The sequence below is a fragment of the Cebidichthys violaceus genome, unplaced genomic scaffold (genome assembly GCF_023349555.1).
Source record: "Cebidichthys violaceus isolate CVI_PGR_0920_01 unplaced genomic scaffold, fCebVio1.0.p SCAF_3, whole genome shotgun sequence".
Taxonomy (NCBI): domain Eukaryota; kingdom Metazoa; phylum Chordata; class Actinopteri; order Perciformes; family Stichaeidae; genus Cebidichthys; species Cebidichthys violaceus.
In genome coordinates, this window is record NW_027176483.1 from 18,135,108 (window position 1) to 18,158,066 (window position 22,959).

The window sequence follows — 22,959 nt, forward strand, 5'->3', positions numbered from 1 at the left end:
ACTTTAATGTATCCACAGAATTTATAGAATTAGTTTATGTCAGCCTAAAACAGTCGGTAAATGTGAAGAAATCCGGATAAAGTCGAGTTTAGATGGATTTATTCTGCATTTCACTGTATAATTAGGTGAATTGTTACAAGTGTTGGGGATCTACTTTTGGGAAAATGTCAACCTCTTATATATACATGTTTAAATGAAACACGTTAGCTGAAAGATGTCGTGCCTGCCAGAGAAGAAGAAAGAGGGACAGGGGTGTGCAGCATGTTGCTTCTGGTCTATGCAGAGGTAATGAAGTGAATTGCGTCAGTGGCGCATGCAGCGTAGGCTTGAAATGCGCCTGATCTGGCCAGGCGGATGAAAGTAGAGGCGCACTGTGGGGAGAGAGGAAAAAGTTCTCAACAAGGAGAGGCAGGACTACTCTTACGGAGCCCCTGCAGTCTCACTTTTTTATGCCTCTAAAAGACTTTCCCTACTATCCTTTTGCATTTTTGCTCTGCAACGCCGCTTATACGCTTCCGTGAGAGAAATACTACTTTTTATTTTTTTTTCCGACTTAAGTGAAAGCACCAGCACCATGGAGCTGCTCTGCCTCGAAATGGACACCATCCGAGCTCGTCCCGATCCGAACCTCCTATGCGATGACAGAGTCCTGCAGAGCTTGTTGACCATAGAGGAGAGGTTTCTACCCCAATATTCCTATTTCAAAGCCGTCCAGAAAGATATTCAGCCGTTTATGAGGAGGATGGTCGCTACTTGGATGTTGGAGGTATACCGAAACACCGAGTGCCGACAAGTCTTATTATTTCCGTGCTCGACTTTAAAGCCTCCTGATTTGTTTTGTTACTGCTGTTTGCAATTGTCGGACAGTCGATACGACTTATAGCTCTCCTTCCCGACTGCTTATTCCTCGTATTAACCAAATGTGTCGCTTTCTGTCATTATTTCCTTTCCGTTTTTTTTAAAGTACGGTCGCGAAGACGTTGTTCGTGAAACTTCGAGCTGTGCTATCTGTGACACCAGAGGGTTTCTTTGGTGTGCCTCACGTGTTGTCCGTACGAGCTGCCCGTTGATTCTTTAATGATATTATTTTAGATAGCCGGATTATTTCCATGCACACGTATGCACTCCCCAATGCAGTGCTGCCCTGTTGTGTTCTATCGCCATGTTGTTTTTTTTACAGGAGCGCTCGTGCTTTTAAGAGGACTTTACAGTGTCATAAACGCAATAACAGCGACTCAAACCCGTCGGCAATGACAGAGGATGGTCTTTTGTGTGCACTGAATATAGCAGTGATGTCAAAAAGCGTTGCAAACATTTTATGCATCTATTCGAAATGTCGGAAGGGGCGAGGGCCTTATCTGTCCTTTGGGTCTTCCCCCCGACGCATTGCCTCACTCTGGAATTATGTTCGATTTTTGACGCTATGTTTAATATATTTGGTCAACATCCATCTATAAACAATCTCGAGCCTTTGGGCTTTATTTTCATGTAAATATTGTCAGGGTCCGACGCACTGAAGATTTTTAATTAATTTTTGAAATAAATATATCGGGTCGCCGGTGACGCACATCAGACCAACCTCTTGCTCCTTGTCTTTTATTTTGTCGTTTTATTCGAATTTATCGCGCGTGGATTTCGAAATATATTGTCGGGTATGATACAGAAGACCCGGCTGAACATTATGATGTGAAGGAAATCGGTGTGGACAATTTATCTATATTTTTAATTATTTTATGAAAATATGACGAATGAAAAAAAGAAAGTGGGTTTCCGTGTGCTGCGCTGTCGGGGTGTTTTTTTGCCTCAACTGATTGTGACTTGAATTCATTTCTTAGTGAACTACAGGAGTGCGACTCTATTGACAGTATGTCTCTGAGACTTATTTCCTTTTTCTGTAAAATAATCTATTCCGAATTAATTTATGATGTCGCAACCGATTAGGGCTGGGCGCAAATTCTTGGCCGGGCCCCAACTATGTGTGTCATTGAATTTATATGTGCTCTTTATGTGATTAGGCTTTTGTTTCGTTTTCTCATAAAAGTTTTATATACATTTTAAAGTGCTGGAAAATTAAGTCTGGTCTGTGCAGGGTGGGTTACTGATTCCAAACGCTCAACATTGCTGCATTGTCTGCTGTCTCGTTCTTCAGGTTTGTGAGGAGGAGAAGTGCGAGGAAGAAGTTTTTCCCTTGGCCATGAACTACTTAGACAGATTTTTAGCAGTGGTACCCACCAAAAAGTGCAACCTGCAGCTGCTGGGAGCAGTGTGCATGTTTCTTGCATCCAAATTGAAAGAGACTCGTCCATTAACCGCAGAGAAGCTTTGCATCTACACAGATAACTCCATCAGACCACAAGAGCTGCTGGTAAGCAACAGTTGGTTCAACACTTTTCACAAAATTCACTGTCGCACCTCACCTGTCATCATCATCAGCTGAGCCAGACTTGATGATATATGTGTTCTAAGTTTGTTATTAATGTGTTTTAAGGCATTAATTCACTCAAAATGTGTTGGTTTTATTCATTTTGCTCAAAACATCACATATTAAACTGCAGGGTTGTTCTCATTTCACTGATTCTGTTGTCCAGCGCAATCATCAAAAGGTGCATGAAAAGCGAAAGCCTCACAGTGAGTCGTTCCACAATGACTCTCTTCACCGTACCAGACCCTCTGGGCTTTACAGTATCCGTCTTGTCCGTGCAATGGTCTCCATCGCCATCTAGTGGCAGATATTTGCACAGAGCAACGAGGTCAGCTTGAACTTCAGCCAAAGTTCTGACTCTGTTCCTGTCAGCCAGAGAGGGAGAGACACAGAGAAATACAAGTTTGCCTTTTACAGTTCAGCTTTCATCCAAAAATAACCGTTGATGCAAGCATTTCTGATATTATGTCATGCTGCACTATTTTCGACTCTCACGGTCACCGTGATGCATTTAAGTGGTGATGCAGGTGTGCCATTTAGAGTAAACAAAAATGCCGTTCCTCTGTGTGATATATTTGATGAGGCGTCTTTGCCCTGATGGTACCATGAGCTGCCCTCACCAATTAATTGACTCAGCTTCACGTCAGATAAGTGTTTCCCCACCGCTCTGTGGCGCTCCATAAACATTCCTCGGTAAACAACAGCCAATCCCACCCATGTTGTGAAAGAGGCCGCATATTATGATCCAGACGTGGCTGATGGTTGTAGGCCTGCCTCGCTTGCCTGGCTCTTTCACGCCGAGCCGATTGCTGCAGTATACTCAAGTTCCTGACGAGCTGCTGTTGGTTTTGTCGGTTTCTAATCATTTTGTGGAATGTATTTCTGCCTGGGAATATTGTGTCAGACTTATTTCACCCTCTCTTTAGGGAAGGCTGCAATGGTCAGCGTATTGAAGTTGTAGGGGTGACAAGTAAACGGAATGTGCATTAAAGTGAGAAAGTGCCGCGCCGATAGACGGGGTGGACTTATGTAAAACAGTATGTCGTGCTGCACTTTACAAGAAAACATCCTACCTTCATGTTCAGTCTGAAGACCAAGCCCTCAGTCCCTGAACTGGTTTGCTGGGGCCTCTTCTCACTGTTTCTGTATAAGGCAGTATTTTGGCTGACACGCAGATACAGGAAACAGAGATCAGCTGCTCGGGGCATGTGATCCTTTTTTTTTTTTTTTTTATGTCCTTGTCTTTGGTAACAATTTCTTGTAAAGAGAACCGCAATGTTACAAAGATGGTGTGACCAGAGGAAGGCAGTAGCAGAAGGAAGTGGGTGCCTGCATGCCTGCCACTCCTGTCAGTATAGAGCCTGTGTTGCAAGGTTCGCCGTAGCCCTCGCTGTAGGCCTGAACCTCGCTTGCTGGCACTGATGGAACGAGGCTTTTGAGAGCAGGAGGCAGCCATGTTGCAAACATTAGAGCCGAAGCAATCAACAGACCCCTGTTGGGCTATGATTTGCATATGATCAAATAATTGAATCTTTGAGATAGTGGTTACACACCTCCATGCAAGCGGAGGAAGATACCTTTAACCTTTAAGTCCGTGGTGCTTTTAAATGCTCACTTCCTCCCACATGAGAAACTGTGGGTACAAACAAAATCTCTGTTGTTGTTGATGTTTTGTTTTTTTTAAACCATTTCCTCCCCTCTATCCATGTCCATGGCATCACGGAGCTCAGGAAACATGACACGGCTGAAAAATGTCCCTTTGATTAGAAAATTGCTGCTGGCAGCATGCAGGGTCAGTGGCCAGCCATGTTGAGTTGTCTCATGACTGAGTCCATGTGCTCTCTCAGTCTCACTGAAAGGGAAAATGAAGAGCATCCGAGGCCCCCGGTCACAAGGCTGCAGTCCAGAACCAAACCACGAAATTTTTCCCCAAATTAGTCACCACCTCTTCCGTTAATCACCTCCTCCTCAAGGAAGTGAAAGTAGCGATTCACCCTGAGAAGAGGACACCACGCCTATTGTCCCTCCACATTTTGCCAAGAGAGCTAAGTTAAGAAGAATTTGTGAAGTACAGAGAAGTTGCTTCTCTTGAGTCTGATGACACAGAAAAGGTGTTGAGTAATGTGTGATTCAAAGCTGTTCACTTCAAATGCTGCCCAAGGTTTCTGTTTCCTGTGAAGTCTTTAACGATACGTGGCACTTTAGCGTTGTTTATATGAAGAATAATGTACGCTGAAAGGGTGAATTTATTAATAAGTACCAAAGGGCTCCAACAGAATTGGCAGGAAAAATGCAAGAATGAAAAATAATTGCCTTTCCTGTGGATACAATGTATGTTTTTATAGTTTAAATGATGAATGGAATGGCGTAAGATTAAATAATGAAACACTGGTTAACTTGATAACATAACACAGATTTATTGCTGGTGCTGCTTAACAAGTGCAGCCTCCCTATCCATTTTTACTCTGCCATCACGCACACGTATATACGCACACACACACACACACACACACACGGTAGAACCTCTGGTGGGCCTCTTTAGGAAAGTCCCCAGATGCCAGACAGACAGACGGGAAGGGAGACAGTGTTGTGAGGTCACCTGAGTTGGTGGCGCTGCTGGTGTTTCTCTGTCCCAGGCCCGGCCGAGCAGAGACTAACGTAATAACAATAATGCTTAACCGCCACACATACTAATGTAAGGGGCCTCCAGAGGCACAGTCGCTCACTTTAGGCAGCAGCGTAGTGGCTGTGACTGCAGTAAAGTGCAGTATCAACTGTTACAGTATAGTAAATACGTCGTTGTACACTGTGTCACTTAATCTTTCTCATTCTCGGTTATCCCTCCTTGCTCTCTATTCCCTCCGTCTCTCTCTCTCTCTTTCTCTCTCTCTCTCTCTCTCTCTCTCTCTCTCTCTCTCTCTCTCTCTGTCTCCCTCTCTCTCTCTCTCTCTCTCTCTCTCTCTCTCTCTCTCTCTCTCTCTCTCTCTCTCTCTGTCTCCCTCTCGCTCTCTCTCTCTCTCTCTCCAGGAATGGGAACTGGTGGTGTTGGGGAAATTGAAGTGGAACTTGGCAGCAGTGACACCGAACGACTTCATCGAGCACATTGTGAGGAGGCTGCCGCTGCCCGAGGATAAGCTGGCACTTATACGCAAACATGTCCAAACCTTCATCGCCCTCTGTGCCACAGGTAGGACCCAACAGGAGCTCACACGTTCAGTGTCCTGTCTTATTAACAAGTGTTTGTCCAAACCAATTGTGCTGTTTCATCGCAAAAAAAAAAAAAGATCCAAAAGATGCCCATGCAGAGTGCGACGTCGTATCGATAGTACATATTTTTTCTTATTTATTTTTGGTGTTGCAAGTGCCGCTGATCATGGATAAGCTGCCAAGACAAATCGAGCAGTAATGATTTGCATCAAGATACTTTCTCGTGTCGTAAAATATCTTCATGTGCACATTCTTCTTCCAGCACCCTATCAAAGCGCTCTTCTCTCGATAACATGCGGCAACAGCTCTGTTCAGAGGTGTGCCGCGGGCCAGTCCCGGCCCGCCGTGACTTAAGTGAGATGCATTACCTACGATGGGAAAATATTCTGCCTAAGAAAAGCATGTGTCATGGAAGACATTTCAACGTTAGACTCTTAGGTCTGACGCCCATCATTTGTCTTCTCCCAGGCTAGTATGTGGTCATGTTTTAGAAGCCTATCAGTGGCATCCAGTAACACTTCAAAGCAGATTAGGCCCGGTTGAGGGGCATTCCCATGTCGCACAGGGTCGAGAAGAGGAATGGACAGGCAGGCAGGCCATTGTCTTTCTGCTCTTGAGGTGAATTGTTCTCTCAAGATCAAACATCCAGCGAGTCGTGGGAGGGACAGGGAGACTTTAACATGATCTGAAGAGATGGAGGAGATGCAGGAGGGAACAGGGGAGTTAGGGAAAGCCAGAGGAGTGTATTGTTTTCACATAGCCAATTCTAAGGCATGTCATGTTTTCATATCTCTTTCCCCTGCCACCTTCCTTCCCTGTTTCTCTCCCCCCCTAACTTCTCACGGCTCCCCGCCCTACAGCTGGAGGACATGATAGCTTCCCCATGGTGAGATTCACTATAGGGCAGGTTTGTCCTGTTTGCGTCACCATCTAACTCAACATGCAAAGCTGCAAACAAGGCATGACTAGAGATAGGAAACTAGCACGTTCACAAGGATTTATGTCTGACATTAATGTGGAAAATTGCAAAATACACTCACAATAAGGCTGTTTGGCTCTCCTTTGTTATTCACTTTCTGGGTGACCCCCACCACCAGCAGCAGCTTCCTTTTCTGCAGGCCTCATACAGGAATGCTAACTACACCCCCTCATGGGAAACTGCTCCTTGTGCTGACATCATTCAGAGGAGTGTGTCTCTAGTTCGATGAATATACAAGGGAGGTGACAGGTATTTGCGACATAAAGTGATGGAATCGCCTGCACTGATGTGTATTGGATCATGATAGGGTAAGATAGAGTTTGCGACAAACGTTTGCAAAGTTTTGAAAACTTGTTTCCTCTCGCGTCTCCCTTTCCTTCACTCTTTCCTACTACCTCTTCCTCTCCCGGTCTCACCCCACATCTCTCACCCCTTTTTTTGTGCCAGCGGATTAATGACTGGAATGACAGCGCGTCGGTGATCGGACCTATTCCCAAAGCAACATTGTGAAAGACTCAGCATGCACTTTGTCCTTAATTGCTTCAATGAGGCAGTGGAAATAAATTTACGAGCCTCGTGGCGTCGTCCTCCTGACATTGTGTTTTAGGAGAGAGACTTTCTGGAGATAGCTCCAGATTAGCAACAGGCCATTTATCTGTGCATGCTCCCCTCATACTTGTATCCAGGCCAACACAGAGTGAGAGCAAGACAGAGAAAGAGAGAACGCAAGTGAGTCGATTTTTGGTGGATCTGAAGATCTCTGGGAATTCAAAACCCCATTTGTGGAACGTCCCCAGCTGTAAATCTTAAGGTTATCTGGTGAGAATCCTCCTTGGAGACATCTTCTGAGCGTAGCTGAGAAGGTGAAGACACGGCAGAAGGAGGAGATCTCTCAGGAGGATTTACATTTGCAAGACAGTTGACAACGGGTCACCTGTGGCCTTCCTATTTCATACAGTCTCAATCAACCCACCACCCACCACTACTCCCACCACTGCTGCCCCTATACTGAAAAAGAAAACATGCATAAAACCACGGCTCTCTGTTTTCAAGGGAACAAGAGAGAGAAGAGGAGAAGTGGAGAATAAGGCCTCTCATTCCTAATGGCTCCTCTCTTTTGATGAAACAGTTCCGTTCGGGCCACTCGGTGGGATTTTGTCAGGTGGCGCAGGCTGGCTCTGTATTAATTAATAACATTGGCTGGTCCATTCAGGACTATGCAAATGGCTCAGGAGCTCAGCTAGAGGCTGGGAGAAAGGAGACAAAAGGCTCGGTCCTTACATTTCATATGCAGAGCCATGCGAGGGTCAGCGCTGCGGGGCCACTTGATAGGAAACACCAGCGTTTCCCTCAGGCAGGCCGCCGGATAATAGCCCAGAAACAAGCTCATTAAGGGAGATTATGAACCTCCATTCCTACACACAGACACCAAGCACTCCGAGCTTCCTCTTCTATTCTTATTCAATCGAGGTAAAGTGGGAGAATGGACGGGGTGCATGGGGCAGACAGATGCACCCCAACCTGTCTGCTGCGGTTATTGAGCTCCGTATTCTTGCCATATTGGCAGGGATTATGGTCTGGTTTTTTTTCATGCCCGACTCCAATAGCCCTCTCTGTAATGCAATGCATGGAATGGTGACAATAGTTATAGAAGATGATCAAAAGAAAATTCTGGATCAGGGCCAACACTGCTGTCCAAGAGAGAGTCAATTGTCCTGGAGGACACAATGAAGATTTTGCTACAAGTTGGGATGTAAATAACAAGCGATGTAAGTAAGTGAGTACTCCCTCTTTATGTCAGAATAGTATTTGATTACTTCTTGTTTTGTGGAAGTGTCTTTGGACTGTATGAAGTAACTTTATGATTAGTATCTGGTTAGTTTCCCTGAGACAAATATTGATAATAATTCACTGGCAAAGAAACTGCAAATGTTACCTTGTGGAGTGTGCAGAGTAAACCCTGCACTTAACATACATGCTTGCATACACCTCCTACACTCTGTCATTTTCAGTTAAAAATAATGAAGATATGTTCAGAGGATCAGTAAAAAATATCCAAAGCTGTCATCAGAGGCTGACAGAGCTTTAGATTTGTCTGTATCCAAGCTACGTGCTTCAAACTCTGGAGGCTTTTTGTCTGAACAGGAAGAGGTAAACGTGAACATTTTTATGCAACAGTGACGAGTCTAATATTCCAAGATGATTCATAAGTCCTCTTTTCATTTTAGCTGTTAGGACTCACGTGTCCGGAGGCTGCATGCTTCCTGTAGCTGCATCTCCAAGTGGCATGCCACACGCAGAATCCCCTCCGCATTCTAGAGGGGAATGATTCATCTCAGATGTGGTCAATGAAATGGTCTTTATTGGTGTTTGTTTACATACAGCCTCCTTCATGTTTGATGACTCAGAACCCTAACAAATTAGCCACGTCCTCCAACAAATTAACGTCTCTCTGCACGCTCCACTGATGTGAGGAATTGTGTCTGGTCCGGTTGCATCGTCATCACATGGAGCAGGGAGAAGCTTCCGGACAGTATGCTCCCAAAAATGTGACCCACAGAGTGAATCATCGAGTGGCATGTCCTGAACCCCCCCCCCCCCCTCTTCTTCACCCCGCTGGTGTAATCAGCACCACACTGTAAATACTGTGGCAAGCTGAGTCACACCAGAAACACAAAGAAAGAGATTTTTGCTTCGGAGGCTGCAATTATCCCACCAATACAGTTTAGAAATCAAAATGTTTTTGAGCTTACATGTTTTCCTTGGAGGTCACGGTAACCACAAAGACTAATATTTGTGATCTGAAGTAAAGTAAATGTTAGTGGCAGCTAGTTTGACCTGAACATTTATGTCATGACATCAGAGTCTTTCTCTGCTTTCTCTTCCAACTTTTTTTTTTTGATAAGAGGGTTTTTTTTCCCAAATCATATCAGCTACAGAGAGAGAGAGAGAGAGAGAGAGAGAGAGAGAGAGAGAGAGAGAGAGAGAGAGAGAGAGAGAGTTTTTGAATATTTCACCTTTTGATCTAATCCGAATCTGTATGCTCCTCATTGCTGACGCTACCAACGCCTCAAGGCTGCAGCTGTGACAGTGGAGATGATGGTGCAAGGCTGACGAAAGCTGTCACGGGATGCAACAATTAAGGAGGAATTCTGTTTTCTGGCAAATGAGTGGAAATCACAGTTTGACTCAGACTCTCCTAAGTTTTGTTTTCTGTTTGACTCCAGAGTGACAGTCTGGAACAAGAGCTAATAGAATACGACAGCTAGTTGAATCGATTTGTATTGTTTCGTGATCAGAGATTTCTCCCCTAGTTACACGTGGAAGAACTCCTCAAGCCCAGTTGTGAAGTTGTTGCTGTTTTTGCGTGTCTCCAAGAGCTCCACTAGTACCATCCGAGAAGCTCTCTACAGGCCTTGTTTTGAATACCAGGCTGTGTTGCATTAGCGGTGAAACACACCGTCATGCCAATCCCAAAATGATGTTTGTTTTTGGCCTTAATCAGTCAACAGGCTCAGGGTCCTCGTAATGCTACTCCTTTAATAAACAAGGTCAATGAGCGCTACATGTATAGAATACAAGACCCTGATTTATAGCCGTGGAAAGAGAGGAGAGGGTGAGAAGGAGAGTTTTTTTTTTTTTCTTTCTTCTTTTGGCTGTTGTTCAACTTTCCAACTTTAATTAATTTACAAGTTTAATGTGCATACTGTGCATTGCAGCCACCCAAGAGGAGTGGGCCATGTAGGGCAGCAGACTGTGTGACCAGAAGCCCGAGGATGAAGTTTCAGGGGGGTTAGGAACATGGAGGAATGGAGATGAGGGGGCACATGGAGGAGAAAGGGCCATTGAGGGGGTGAGAGGCGTGCAGGCCAGGCCAGCCAGCCGCTGCTCACAGGGAGCTTTCCATCGCAGGCGTCCCCACTCAGCTACATACACTGTTTATCCTCAACATGAATATCAATGAGGGCCTCCTAAAATACGGCCATTCTTCCCCCCACATGCAGCAGCCACCAGGCCGGAGTGTCAGCCTGCATCGGCTGCACGCGCGCGTCCTTGTTCTGCTACAGACCTGTCTTGTCTTGAGTGCGAAAAATCAGCTTGCTGCCCACTGTCCGCCACTCAGCTCTCCCACAAACCAACGTCTGTGCTGTGTGTGTGTGTGTGTGTGTGTGTGTGTGTGTGTTTGTGTCTGCATCTGCATCTTAAAGCATGCAGGCATCAGTGCATTGTTTCTTGTCTGTGTCTCTTAGGTGTCTGCCTCCTCGCCTGTCAGTCCGCTCTCACTACACACGTACAGTAAATCCGTGTATGCCTTTGTCTCCTTACCCCTCTATAGAAAGTTGTGCTCTTACAGCAGTGATGTAATGCTGAGGGGCTTTGTGTGCTCTTTCCTCTTGGCTCGAGGTAGCCTTTAATAAATCGCCCCTTGGCAGAGGCCCAGCGGCTAACACAGGGGTGTATAATAAGTTCATTTATTTGTCAACACTGAGCCCACAAGATGAGAAAGCGCCTGGCTGTGCATGTTAAAAAGGCAGTGAGGGGCTGCCTTTACAGCTATCAAAGGGCCTACCTCTTTGATTCCAGATTTAAAAAAAAAAAAAGAAGAAGGAAGAAAAATCTCCTTCATGGCCATCGCACACAGTTTGCTTTGCAATTGAATATGGCAATATGTTAATGTGCAGGCTGTTTCTATGCCCCCACTGCCCACTCCTCTAGCCCATAGGTGGCCAAGGAACAGAGGAATACTTGTGGGGGGGTAGATGGGAGGCAGGAGGTGAGGGTCGCTGGAGGGCGACTCTTTTCTTCTTCCAAAACCTCACAAGAGTCTGGACACAGACTTAAGAGTGATGTGCATCGGAGTCGTCCCCCCCCCCCCCCCCCTCCTCTCCCACCGAGCCCACCACCTTCCCTTCTTTTCTCCTTGTTGCCTTGTCGCCATTCCGTCCATCCCTCCTCCTTCATCTTCCTTCCCCCCGTCGACCCCCTGTCCCCCGTGTCTCTCAATTGGGTGAAATGAGGTGATGACTCTGGACAATGGAGTCACACTCTTCTGCCTTCCCTCTCGCAGGCCCGCCACTCTATTAATATGCTAAGAGATAGGAGGGCCGCCAATGCAAACCGCTGCCTGTTGTAGCAACAAAGACTGAGGCATGTGTGCCATTCACTGGCCTCGTCTAAGCAGGCCATGTGTTGTCCAAAAAGAAAGGTAGAAGTTGAGCAAGACATAAAGAGAGAATAGAGAGAGGAGCGAGTGTGTGTGTGTGTGTGTGTGTGTGTGCGCGCGTCTCTGTTTGTGAAGAGAAAAACTTTCTCTCTCACTGTCTGTCTGTCTCCCTTGCTCCCTCTCCCTCTCCCTGTATGCCAGTTGCCTTGCCTTTTCGGGCTTCTGGCCCGTTCACAAGCTGTCTCATTTGCATTATGAATGACAGTGAGGGGAGCTAACAAGGTTATTGGTCTTTGAGACGCACGCCTGTGACCACACGTGGAAAAAGGACCTACAGCAGTGAGCATTGGCAGAGGCACTGAGCCTCTTTATTCCTCCCTTTCCAAGCGCTATGGGGCTTTTTTCAGCGAGCACACGATTTACTCAGGAGATGGAAGAAAAGGGGCCGGGCTGGGGAAAGGGGGACTGGGGTGGGGAGCGAGTGAGGGTGGTTGCTTTTCAGCTCCTTTACAAGCCAAGTGAACCCTCATTATCCAGGCCCCCTGGTCATTAGTGAGCGCTGCGTTCAGACCCGGTGCAATAGAAGGATTATTTATTAGCTGACTGCTAGATTACCAAATCATATTGTCTCTTGGAGGGACGTATGTGTAGCCTCTTTGTGGAGCAAATTAATTGAAAAGTGAAATTTACAAACTGCACCAGGTGAATAAAGAATCCAGTGTAAATTAACCGTTTTTGTCATTTGCTGATCTAAAGATTTTAGCTCCTTGCTTAATGTAACAATAAATACCTCTTTGTGTCGTTACCAAACTAATAGCGCTGGAGATTCATTGAACTCAATTGCTATTTCTTCCGCTAACAGATTTCAGATTCGCCATGTATCCTCCCTCCATGATTGCCACAGGAAGTGTGGGGGCAGCGATCTGCGGCCTGCAGCTGGATTCAGCTGACCAGTCACAGTGGGGCGACAGTCTGACAGACCTGCTGGCCAAAATCACAAACACAGAAGTGGTGAGTTTGTTTTGTCATTTCAGCTGAACTAACTCTAACCTAACTCTATGATTCAAAGGTGAATTCACATTAACTCCTCTCATTTCCACCAAAACACACAGTTTTACAATATGTTACTGTTAACAAGCAAATTCTGTTTTATTCTACCAGACTTGTAATTCCTCTTAGGGAAAATATCTATGTTATTTATGTCAAAGGTTAGGAAATGCCACATGTCTGTTGAAGTTGTGTGTTTGCAACAGACAGAAGTTGGAATGGCTTCTCCACTGGGATTTAGCTTTCCACAAACCCATTTGGGGCTTTTTTGTGCCAATATTTGTCATGAGAAGCGAAAAATTTAAATGAGCATCAAACTAAGAGCAACAATGTCTTCATTCAAAGAAATCTTGAACTACATCAGTTTATATTAGGCAGTCGTTTCTGGCATACACTTGAGTGGACTTACAGGTAGCATGTGGCAGGTTTCTTTTCCTCTCCATCAGTCCGGTCAGGCTGCTCAGGGCCCCCTCATATAAAGAATCCTCTAAATCAAGCCAGGTTGAGAGCATATACAGTATGCTCTGTCGCTGACAGGAATGCTGGCCAGGCCGTTGTGTGGCTGTCTGGGTACAGTGAATGTTGCGGTGGTGGGTGAGTTGAGTCCAAACACAGGCAGGGCCTCCACTGACTCTGAGATGCCTGGCTTTCATCACACAGATGGGAGAGGACGTCAGCTTGCTATAGCTTACTGTAAGGGTGAGTAGGTGGGCAAATCTACAGAGGGAAAGATGAGTGAGACTGGGAGGTGATGTGTTAAGTTATTCTTTATTAGTCTGTTTGGGGAAATAAGTCTTCTCTCTATTCAGGAGCAGTGGGCAGCCACAGCGCAGTGCCTGGAGACCAGCACCAGGTCTGAGCCCACTGCCGTGGCAGGAGCACTCCTAATACCAACCAATATGAAAAGGGCTTTTAGTTAGTTATTATTTAAACATGAACATTTTGAGACCATGTGTGCTCACTGCACAGGGAGCAGATCAAAGGGCATTGACACTGAATCCCAAGCCTCAGCCCTGTTACGTTTAATTCTCTCCCAAAAGGAGGAAAAGTTGGAGGAGGAGGTGGAAGAAAGCTGTTGAAGTGTGAAAAGGACACTGGGGGTGGAAAAGGAGGGGTGGGGGGGGCCTCCCTCATGCCTCCCTCGCGACAATCAGCCCTCTCTCGCCTCTTCCTATGGTCCATAATGCAGCACTGCTGGATAGCATGGCTCCCTCTGGTGCGAGTTGTGTGAAGTCTCGCTCAGCAGCTGAGGGAAAAACAAATAGCTGACCTCAGCAGCACAGGGCCTCAGTGTGTTTAGGCTGCAAGGTCTTAGACTTGAGGGAATTAAGTCGCTCTGTGTCTCTATGATCAACTCCTCACATTCCTGGATTCAGACAAGCCATGGCTCGCAGTAAACACAGAAGGCAAAGCAGAGGGCACTCTTCCTAATTCAACATATATGAGAGGCTTTAGTAGAAGCTGCTAAGAAGCCAGCCAACAATAAACACGTAGAGTGTTTTTCGGTTTGTGAAGTTGCTTAAGAACTTACATCAGACATGTGCACCACTTGTTATACAACGTAGAAAAACTAAACCTAATGACGGATGCCCTTGTTGTCAGCATTAATAAATGGCGTCAGTGTTATTTACACTGTCACTGATTGGACAGTTATGCATTCACACACAAAGAGAGAGGAAATGGAGAGCATTGACTGTGTCCTTTTAACATTTAACTTACCTTACCTTCTTTTCCCAAAAGCCCAACCACTATATTCGTCAATTCAATACCCAAGGGTCACCTCAACCTCAGTTTTGACTGCGGTCATCGGGGAGGTGGTTTGAACCTGAGTCTAAATGTGTACACTTAACACACTGTATTTGGTTTTGGCAGGCAGTGTAGAGGGTAGAACAGAGTATCACAACCAGCCGGCCGAAGGGCCAGGCAAAATATGAAGGCAAAGCAAGTTTCGCCAACCTCTGCAGCTGCTGCTGCCAACAGCATCACGGCCATCGCCACTCCCCTGGCACCCCATTGGCATCTGTGGTATCCAGAAGCTGTGGTTTTCCAGTGGAAATGTGATAGGGCCAAGTCACCATCTTAGGCGGCTGGAAGAATGTGTGTAGCCTCACAAACACCTGGTGTGGCCAAGAGGGGACAGCAGACAGGGCTGTGTGCCTGAGAGCCAAGTCATAATGTGCTGAGAAAAAAAAAAAGAAATGTGTGAGAACGTGGTGAGTTTGCAGTGGGAGGCTGATCTGTTGTGACTCCCCTAAACTGCACAGGTCAGCTGTAGTATCAGTAAGAAATACGTGCTCCAACACATTTTGACAAATAGTTAGTACACAAAGACCAGGTGTGTAGAGCTTCCCTTTATTACTGAATGATAAAGCAGGAAATAGAGGTTAGAGAAGTACAAGGGTTCAACACCACTTCCTAGATTTTGCTGTTTTGGGTCAGTTTCTCTAAGTGTCTCATTCATCTTTTTCTTTTCAGTGAGAGTCACACACAAAGAGACCAGAAACACATTTTCCCATTACTCCGTCCCTTCTGTTTTCATTCCTTTTTTTTTTTTTTAAATTACTCCGGTCTCCATCGTGGCCTAAATATCACTGAGATGGTCTCGCACAAGTTGGGTGATGGATGGATGTGAAATTGAAATGTGATTTTTCTGGGGGAGGAATTCAACAGGAAGCCAGAATGCTTGCAACAAAGATGCATTCATTAAGAAGGATTATCTCTATTAACGCAGCCCGTGGCGTCACCGCTTGTGGTGTTTCGGCATGCAAGCTGAGGAAAGAGAAAGGTCACATTTCCTATTAGTAACTTGTGGAAATTCAAGTCATGCGGTGACTCCTTACTTCCGGTGGCAGCCTCCGGATATTTTCTTTTAGGATTCCCTGAGTGTGTGTCTGCCTGTGTGTTTTTCAGCTGTCTGACCACCAAGTCCTCCCAGAGTAGCTAACACTGTCTTGTGCGGTACAGTCAGCAGTTAAAACACATTCCATGGCTTCACACATTTCTTCCTCTTGGTTTTGTCTGTCTGCACAACTTCCCCCCTACCGCCAGTGTTACAAAGGCCGCCCAGGGATAATGCGCGTGCCTTGATTTGCCAGGAAGACAGATTGTTGCAGTTTAATGTATGTTTGAGGTGGGGCAGATGGAGGCCGTAACGACATGGGAGGATCTGAGGTTGGTTATGTTTTTTTCCGGGTTGAGGCTGCAAAATAAGACGCTTCAGTATAGCGCTACCACCCATGGCCAACTTATTCTGTGCTGTTGGCCCCCACAGTATCCAAAAACAAAATTGGTGTTTTCAGTAGTCACACATTGAAGTCATTAAAGTTTTTCAAATAAAGCCCATGGGGCTTGGCATGGGATCCGAACAAAACTGTGGAGAATGTCTTTTAAGAAGTGAAGGCGTGCATTCTTGTGGTAAGACACAGGCAGTTCCTTTATATGTTCGTTCGCTTTACTTAATTCTCTCAGAGGAATTGAGATTTTATGAGCCACTGGGCACATGTTGGTGGGAAGATTTTGTGTGTGCTCGTGTGCACGCGCCCATGTTAGCAGCCGACCTCTGGAGGAGATTAAGGGACAGACGCCGGTCGGGTTTCCTCCACGTCACACCCACTGCTACCCAGCCCAGATCAGTCCAACCTCCTCAACATCAAATCATTCTTCACGGTTTGTGACCCAAAAAACTCTCTCAAGCTAATCATCTGTAGTGTCTGGAGAACTCAAAATAAAAAGAGACGTCAAGACAGGAATTACCTCATGCAAACTTCAGCAGAACCCCTCTAGGCTCAGAGCCATTTTATCAATGATTGCGTCATTTTATAGATTTCAAAGTCTTCTTTTAAAGACAATCCATAGACATTATCCATAAGATTGTCCCCATGTACAGAATTGCAACAAATCACCAGTCTTGAAAAACTCATGTAGTTTCCCTCCGATAACACGGTGCACGCCTTGTGTCATGCTGTTCGACCTTTGACACTGTGACCTTTTGCCACTCACCCGTGTGCAGCAATTCAGATGTGAGTGAGGCCTCTGTTCTCATTTCATCAAGGCCCAGCGGCACCAGAAGCTGTAACACAGGCTCAAACTGTGGCCCATCAGGTTTTAATTAGCTCTAAATGTCTGAAGAATGTTTTCCTCGCTCCACAAGCGGTACACTTTCACCCATCCCTCCAGCCATGGGGCGCTCTCAGTCATGTTTCGCACAGACGCCTGGTGCTTTAAGGCAGGGGGTTATTCATGAGTGTGCATGTGTAGAGCTGAATAGCAGGCATCTCGGCTTCAACTGTGTTTTGGTATTTTGCCACCAGGGAGCGGTGTTAACACTCTGTCGGACAGGAACTTTCATATCCGTTTGCTCTGTTGCGGCCGCCTGCTCTTACAGAATATATTTTTGTCATCGCAGTTCCTCACTCAAAAACATCTTGACCTTTCTCTGACGCTCTAGCTAACAACTGATTTAGCACCGCTCTCCCCTTTACCCCCCCCCCCCCCCAGTCTCCCCCTCCCCAGTGAGTTGCTCTCTCTTCATGCGCTGCGCTGTCCCCTCTGTCAACCCTCCATCAGGGAAGGATATGAGGGCTCAGTGCTGTTGAGAGGCTCCTCTCCCAGGTGGATTCTCAGATTGCTGCCGCAGCCTTTGATGGTGAAAGGCGAGCCGACCAGGTCTCAGATGGATCCCCTGCAGGCAGGCAGGCACACAGACTGGCTCTCGTTAAAAAAGCACCACCTTTGTGTTCCCACAGGAGGTGGATGTAATTAACATAGCTTTAGTACTACCTGTGTTTCCAGCTGCCGTTGTCAAGGCTACTCCTGTTTGGGTTTTTGCGTGTGTTTGGGAATGGCGGAGGTGGGTGGTTGGATAGGAGAGGCAGTGGTGTGCGCGTGCTAATGCACATGTGTGTCCGTGCACGTGAGCACTATAGGGGCTCAACCCTGGTGGGCTGATGTAATGCTTGAGTCTGGTCCGTGTCTGTGCTCAACCTTGGCAGTAGCTGGAGCAGCGATAAAGTCGATGGTCATTTAAAACCCCTGGCCCCTCTGCCGCCACGCCAGGGGTCCCTGTTGTCATGCACTGACTTACGTTTTTATTACTGGTGATGATGTAGCGAGCAACCGTGGTACTATATCTGTTGATACAGGCTGAACTGCTTGATAAGAGGCATTAAGTTGCATTAAGTATATATATTTACAGCTTGTCCTCCCTCTCTTGTTTCATTGCAGGACGTTCTCAAAGAGTGCCAGGAGCAGATTGAGCGTGTGTTGGTGAGCAGCCTGCATGAGGGCCGGCAGCAGCAGCAGCAGCAGCAGCAGCAGACGCAGAGAGGCCCCAGCGGGAAAGGCCTGGACGAGCTGGATCAGTCCTCCACCCCAACAGACGTCCGTGATGTCAACTTGTGAACCACCAGAGGGCGCTATTGCACAGGATTTACAAAAAAAAAAAGCATCATGAAAAAAACCTCAATTTTCTTAAATGCAGAAAAAAAGAACAAAAAGAACAAAAATGTTAAAAACACAAGCCCTTTAAAAGAAAAAGAACAATGCTTGCTAGTTTTTTTTTTTTTTTTGTGTAGATTTTCTGTTCTTCAAGTCAAAAACACCTGCCCACGAAATTGATTTTCTATGATGTTCTAGTCCAAAAGCAACAAATTTGATACAAGATGAAGCTCTGTGGTGCCTTGGATATACAGAAGGGAAGCCAATCATATTTGCATTCTGCCTTTGATTGTATAGTATGATCTTTAAGTTATATTTTAACCATGGTAGAAGTTGTGGAAACCATTCAAAAAATTTACATGGGATCACACGGTGGGGCTTAAGGTTTTTTTTCTCTGTTTTGTTTTACATGAGTATTATCACTATAACATTCGTGGCTGGTGTAAGAGAGGACACAAGCTCCTCGACCATCAGAAGGTCCACATGAGAGAGACAGAAGAAGCCGTGAGAACGTTATGCTAAAAGTCGATTGGGTCCCAATTCCATGAAAGAGATGGGATTATAATAATTATTAGTAGTATTAGTAATTATTATTATTGATAATATTATTGGATATATTTTGGAACTGCGTAGTAGAGATCAATAAGCTCCTCTTGTCAGGCTGCTTGTGTGTCAGTTTGTGGATGCAGTGTGCAAGGGTGTGTGTGTGTGTGTGTGTGTGTGTGTGTGTGTTTATATGTGAGTATGCCAGATTTCATGCATGCGTGCGTGTGTGTGTGTGTGTGTGTGTGTGTATGTGTGTGTGTGTGATGTGAATGCTACATGTGAACCTGTATCTATAATAGCAGTGTGCATTCTATGGCGTGAGGCACTTGAGCAAAGTCAAGTCATAGACTTACAGTACTAAGTCAAAAGACTATGGAGCAAGAGGAGGCTACACATACTTTGTCCATCAGTATAACAGGGCATCTATGCTAATATCACTGCCTTCATGCATTAACAATGTGTCATGGTTCATTGTTGGCCAACAATGAACTCATGAGCACGATGTGTGAGACAGATTAAGATTTAGCGAAGGAGGATATGGGCGAAGGGACTTTCACTTAGAGCCCCTTATCTTCCCAAGAGCATTTTTCCTGAGGCGTTACACCTCAGACTCAGAGGTCATGTGAGGTGTTTGTTTATTACTGCCATTCTGTTAATGATACAGATACTTCTTTCTTTTCACGTTGTTACGATATGGTGTTTCCTTAGTTGAGAAAGGCTGCTTTGAGTCGTTGTTTTGAGCTCCCACGAGTGCAGTGTGTGTATTGCACATGTGAAACAGCAGGAGAGGACGATGTCTTGGAAAAAAAAAGTAATGCGATGCTTTTGAAAGTCTGGAGAACATTGGACTCCTCTGTATTAATTAGCAGGGAGGGAACCGGGTGTGGCGTGGAAAGAATTAGAAAGAGAGGGACAGTTTGCAGCTGAGAAGTCCCTGTTGAACTGTGGGAGGCGCATTGGTCGCACAGCACAGGGTGGTAGGACAGAGAGGATTTTGGTGGCACAAGAGCATGCTGCAGTGTGGAGGATTTACAGCCGGTTGCCGGAAGATGATAATGAACAAAAGATGCCCAAAGGCCTCACGATAAAACTTTGATATCTGCATATTTGGCTGGAATCAACATTCATTTCTCATACAATGACACAGCTAAGTGAACAAAAGCTTTCTGGGTTTGGAAATGAATAAATAAGGAACGAAAACGCTGCCAGATCATGTGTGGATGAACTTTCATGGAGGGGGAGGGAGGCGGGAGGCGGGTGGGGGGGGGATTAGAGGAGTACAGGATGATGATTTACTGTCAATGCATCTGGAGTCCCACATAGGGCTGTTTAAGCTCCCCTATATGATTTCAATGGCAAAGCACTTTGAGAACATGCTCCCCAGGAGATAAGTAAATGAAATGTGTCGGGTCGTGATTGGAGGTGAATGGATGTTTCTCTTTTTTTCCTTGTTAGCCTTTTCTTTGGTTTACTTTGTAGGGCTGGTTTCCCAATTGTCAGACATACCCTTGTCAAGCAAGAGTCAAAAATTAAAAAGGCTTTCCACAACTTGCGACGAGAGGACATTCCGATCGAAAAACAAACAAACAAAAACATTCCTATTGAAGCAAAGTGCAAGTTGGCGGGGAGTCTGATCGTTCAGAGAATTTGAACAAATAGAAAAACGCCAATATGATTTGGAAAACGCCTACATGCAGACTTCACTGATCCACGGGTTCTGTTTGATTTTATTTTACTTTGTCAAGAAATTAAATATTTGTTTCTACTTGAATTTTTCTTCATATTTATCTGCATCACAGCCACAGATAGTCACACAGGGCAGCAATGAGCTACAAGAGAAGGTGGTCGTAACATCTAATATTTGCACATGTTCTTCAGAGGGCCATGAGGTTTGCATTGTTAAGACAGCAGAGCCTTTGTTCGGAACCACCTTTAACTGATGTGTGTTTCAGTGGTTGGTCAGTTTTCTATGGTGCTGGCTTGTGTATTTCAGGCCGATTGTCTGTCAGTGAACACATCTGTCCCCTGTGAGCTTTGCTGCTTCAAATCATTGGCAAGGGGGTTCATCAGCCAAACAGACATCAGCACAAAACAAGAGACCGATTTTTTGCTTTGTTTTGTTTTAATGGGACACAAGGCTTTGCCACAGAAAGGTGTCTTTGACTTAATGCTTGAGTTTTTTCTTGACGGTATGTGACTTTGCTGAGTGTATGTCCGTCAAACTGAAGATAAATGTGGGGATCACGTGTTTAAGTGATGTTTTTCAGTAAAACTGGGCAATTTAATGACATATTTGCCAAAACATCCCCGTTTGAATATTTGATATAACCTCTTCATTTTGCCTCTGTTTGCCTGATGTTAGCTCTCTCCCGAACGTAATAGTTGTGATTTTCTTTCCTGCAAATTATTGTTGCATGTGTTATATATTGAAACCATCTTTTCAATTTGTGTTTGATATATTTTATGGGGTGACCAGACCCACAAAAGGGGTTTTCTAAGATTTAGAGATACTGTATTCCAAAGTGAAGAGAGGACAGAGGAGGAGGTGTGAAGACATCAAGAAAAAAGTGTCAATATTTTTATTGAGTTATTGTTGTCTTTTTGCGCTGCTAAAAGCTATGAATTTGTGTCATTTATACAAAAAAATAACATTACCTAGTTGTGATGTGTCACTTGAGTGTGCTGCTATTTTATAAACGTGTATTATAATATAATTATTTTACTGCTTAAGAGATACATTCAGAAAAAAAGAAGTAGATGGTGATAGAAGAACATGAAATGACTATTCGACTGGAAATGTTCTTTGTACAGTTTGCTTAGATAGCATGTGTCCTTTCCCCCTTCTTTTATCTATTTTGCTCTCCTTCTTCAGTCACATTCTGCATCAGTGGTATTTTCCTATACCTCAGGATTACTGGACAAAATAAAACACAAACAAATCCTTCACCTATACCTCTGCAGTTAGGTAGCCTGGAATGGAGGAGAAAAAATACAATGGGGGTGGCGAGGGGGCGAGCACCAACAAATTAGCATTTTTGTGGATGATTCCCACTGTTTTAGTGGAGAAACTACTTGCTCAGTGAGACGGGAAACAGGAAATATGCAATGTTTCCACTTGGACTTAACCTATTGGGGGGGCGAGCACAGCAACGTTTCTTGGGGGATGTTTCTTTCGTAGATAGTTCAAGCATGTTCATTTCAGTTCATCTTGGTGCTACATCTGACTTGTTGTGTGCGAGATCGGGAAAACAGCATTCCTATGATGGCCAAAGTACAGTTCTTGCTTTATACAACCACAATCACTCTGAATGTCAGTAAATATGGATTCTGTATGTAAGGAAGATACATTTTGGTCTGAAATATTATATGTGTGCGCACCATTGTAACTGCCACATATGAATGGTTTGAGCTACACCTGTTATGTGTAACCATAAATACTCTGATATCTGGAAGTTTCAATGGTGCAGATTTCCCTTCTAGCTGCCCCGCCTCCACTATAACTCATATCATGTACCTCAAATGTCTGTTGCACAACCTCTGTTCAATAAACTTCTGCTTTAAAGGGTGTGACACCACATCAGCTCACTATTTCCCACGCCTGTGCTCTTTTAACCGCTGTGTCTAATTGTTTCATGATCAATAGACTAGCTTGTGTGTGAGTCAGCAGTGATACAGCAGAGCAAAGTTCAGCTGCACTTAATCATTTGAAAGCTATACACACAAAGCAGCGATGACGAATGTGGGACAATGAGTTCCCCTGGCCAGAGTATAAGGAAGACCAGTTATAAACACTCCCTGCGAATGTGTACACACAAGAAAAATGGGATGTATTGATATTTCAGCTCAGTCCAATAAATCTGCCTGCCACCGAAAGTTAAGGAAATGTACTGGTAAGAGAAAAAGGGCTCTCGACCTCTGACCACAGCGGTCTACCGTCCCTTTAGTGAGGAATGGAAATGTGAGGGGAGTTTATGAACAACTTAATTTATAGAGAACTTCATAGTGCAGTCAGTGCAAAAAAGAAGGCAGCCTGTTGGCTTCCTGCTGCACCCCTCATTCATTGGGGCACATTATAGCTGAATGCATGGTTTTGGTATTATGGTGACGCATGTATTACTGTACGTAGCAGTGAGATTGAAGGATGGTTAGAACTTGGGT

General features: G+C 45.1%; 1 protein-coding gene across 1 annotated transcript; it reads left to right on the forward strand.

Annotated features, from left to right (window-relative positions):
- Positions 1-461: 461 nt before the first annotated feature.
- On the forward strand, positions 462-22,389 carry ccnd2a (cyclin D2, a). Its single transcript, XM_068722411.1, has 5 exons — positions 462-766; positions 2,150-2,365; positions 5,450-5,609; positions 12,635-12,783; positions 18,043-22,389. Exons 1-5 carry the CDS (start codon positions 575-577, stop codon positions 18,217-18,219), a joined length of 894 nt encoding a protein of 297 aa, XP_068578512.1. The 5' UTR covers positions 462-574; the 3' UTR covers positions 18,220-22,389.
- The last annotated feature ends 570 nt before the right edge of the window (positions 22,390-22,959 follow it).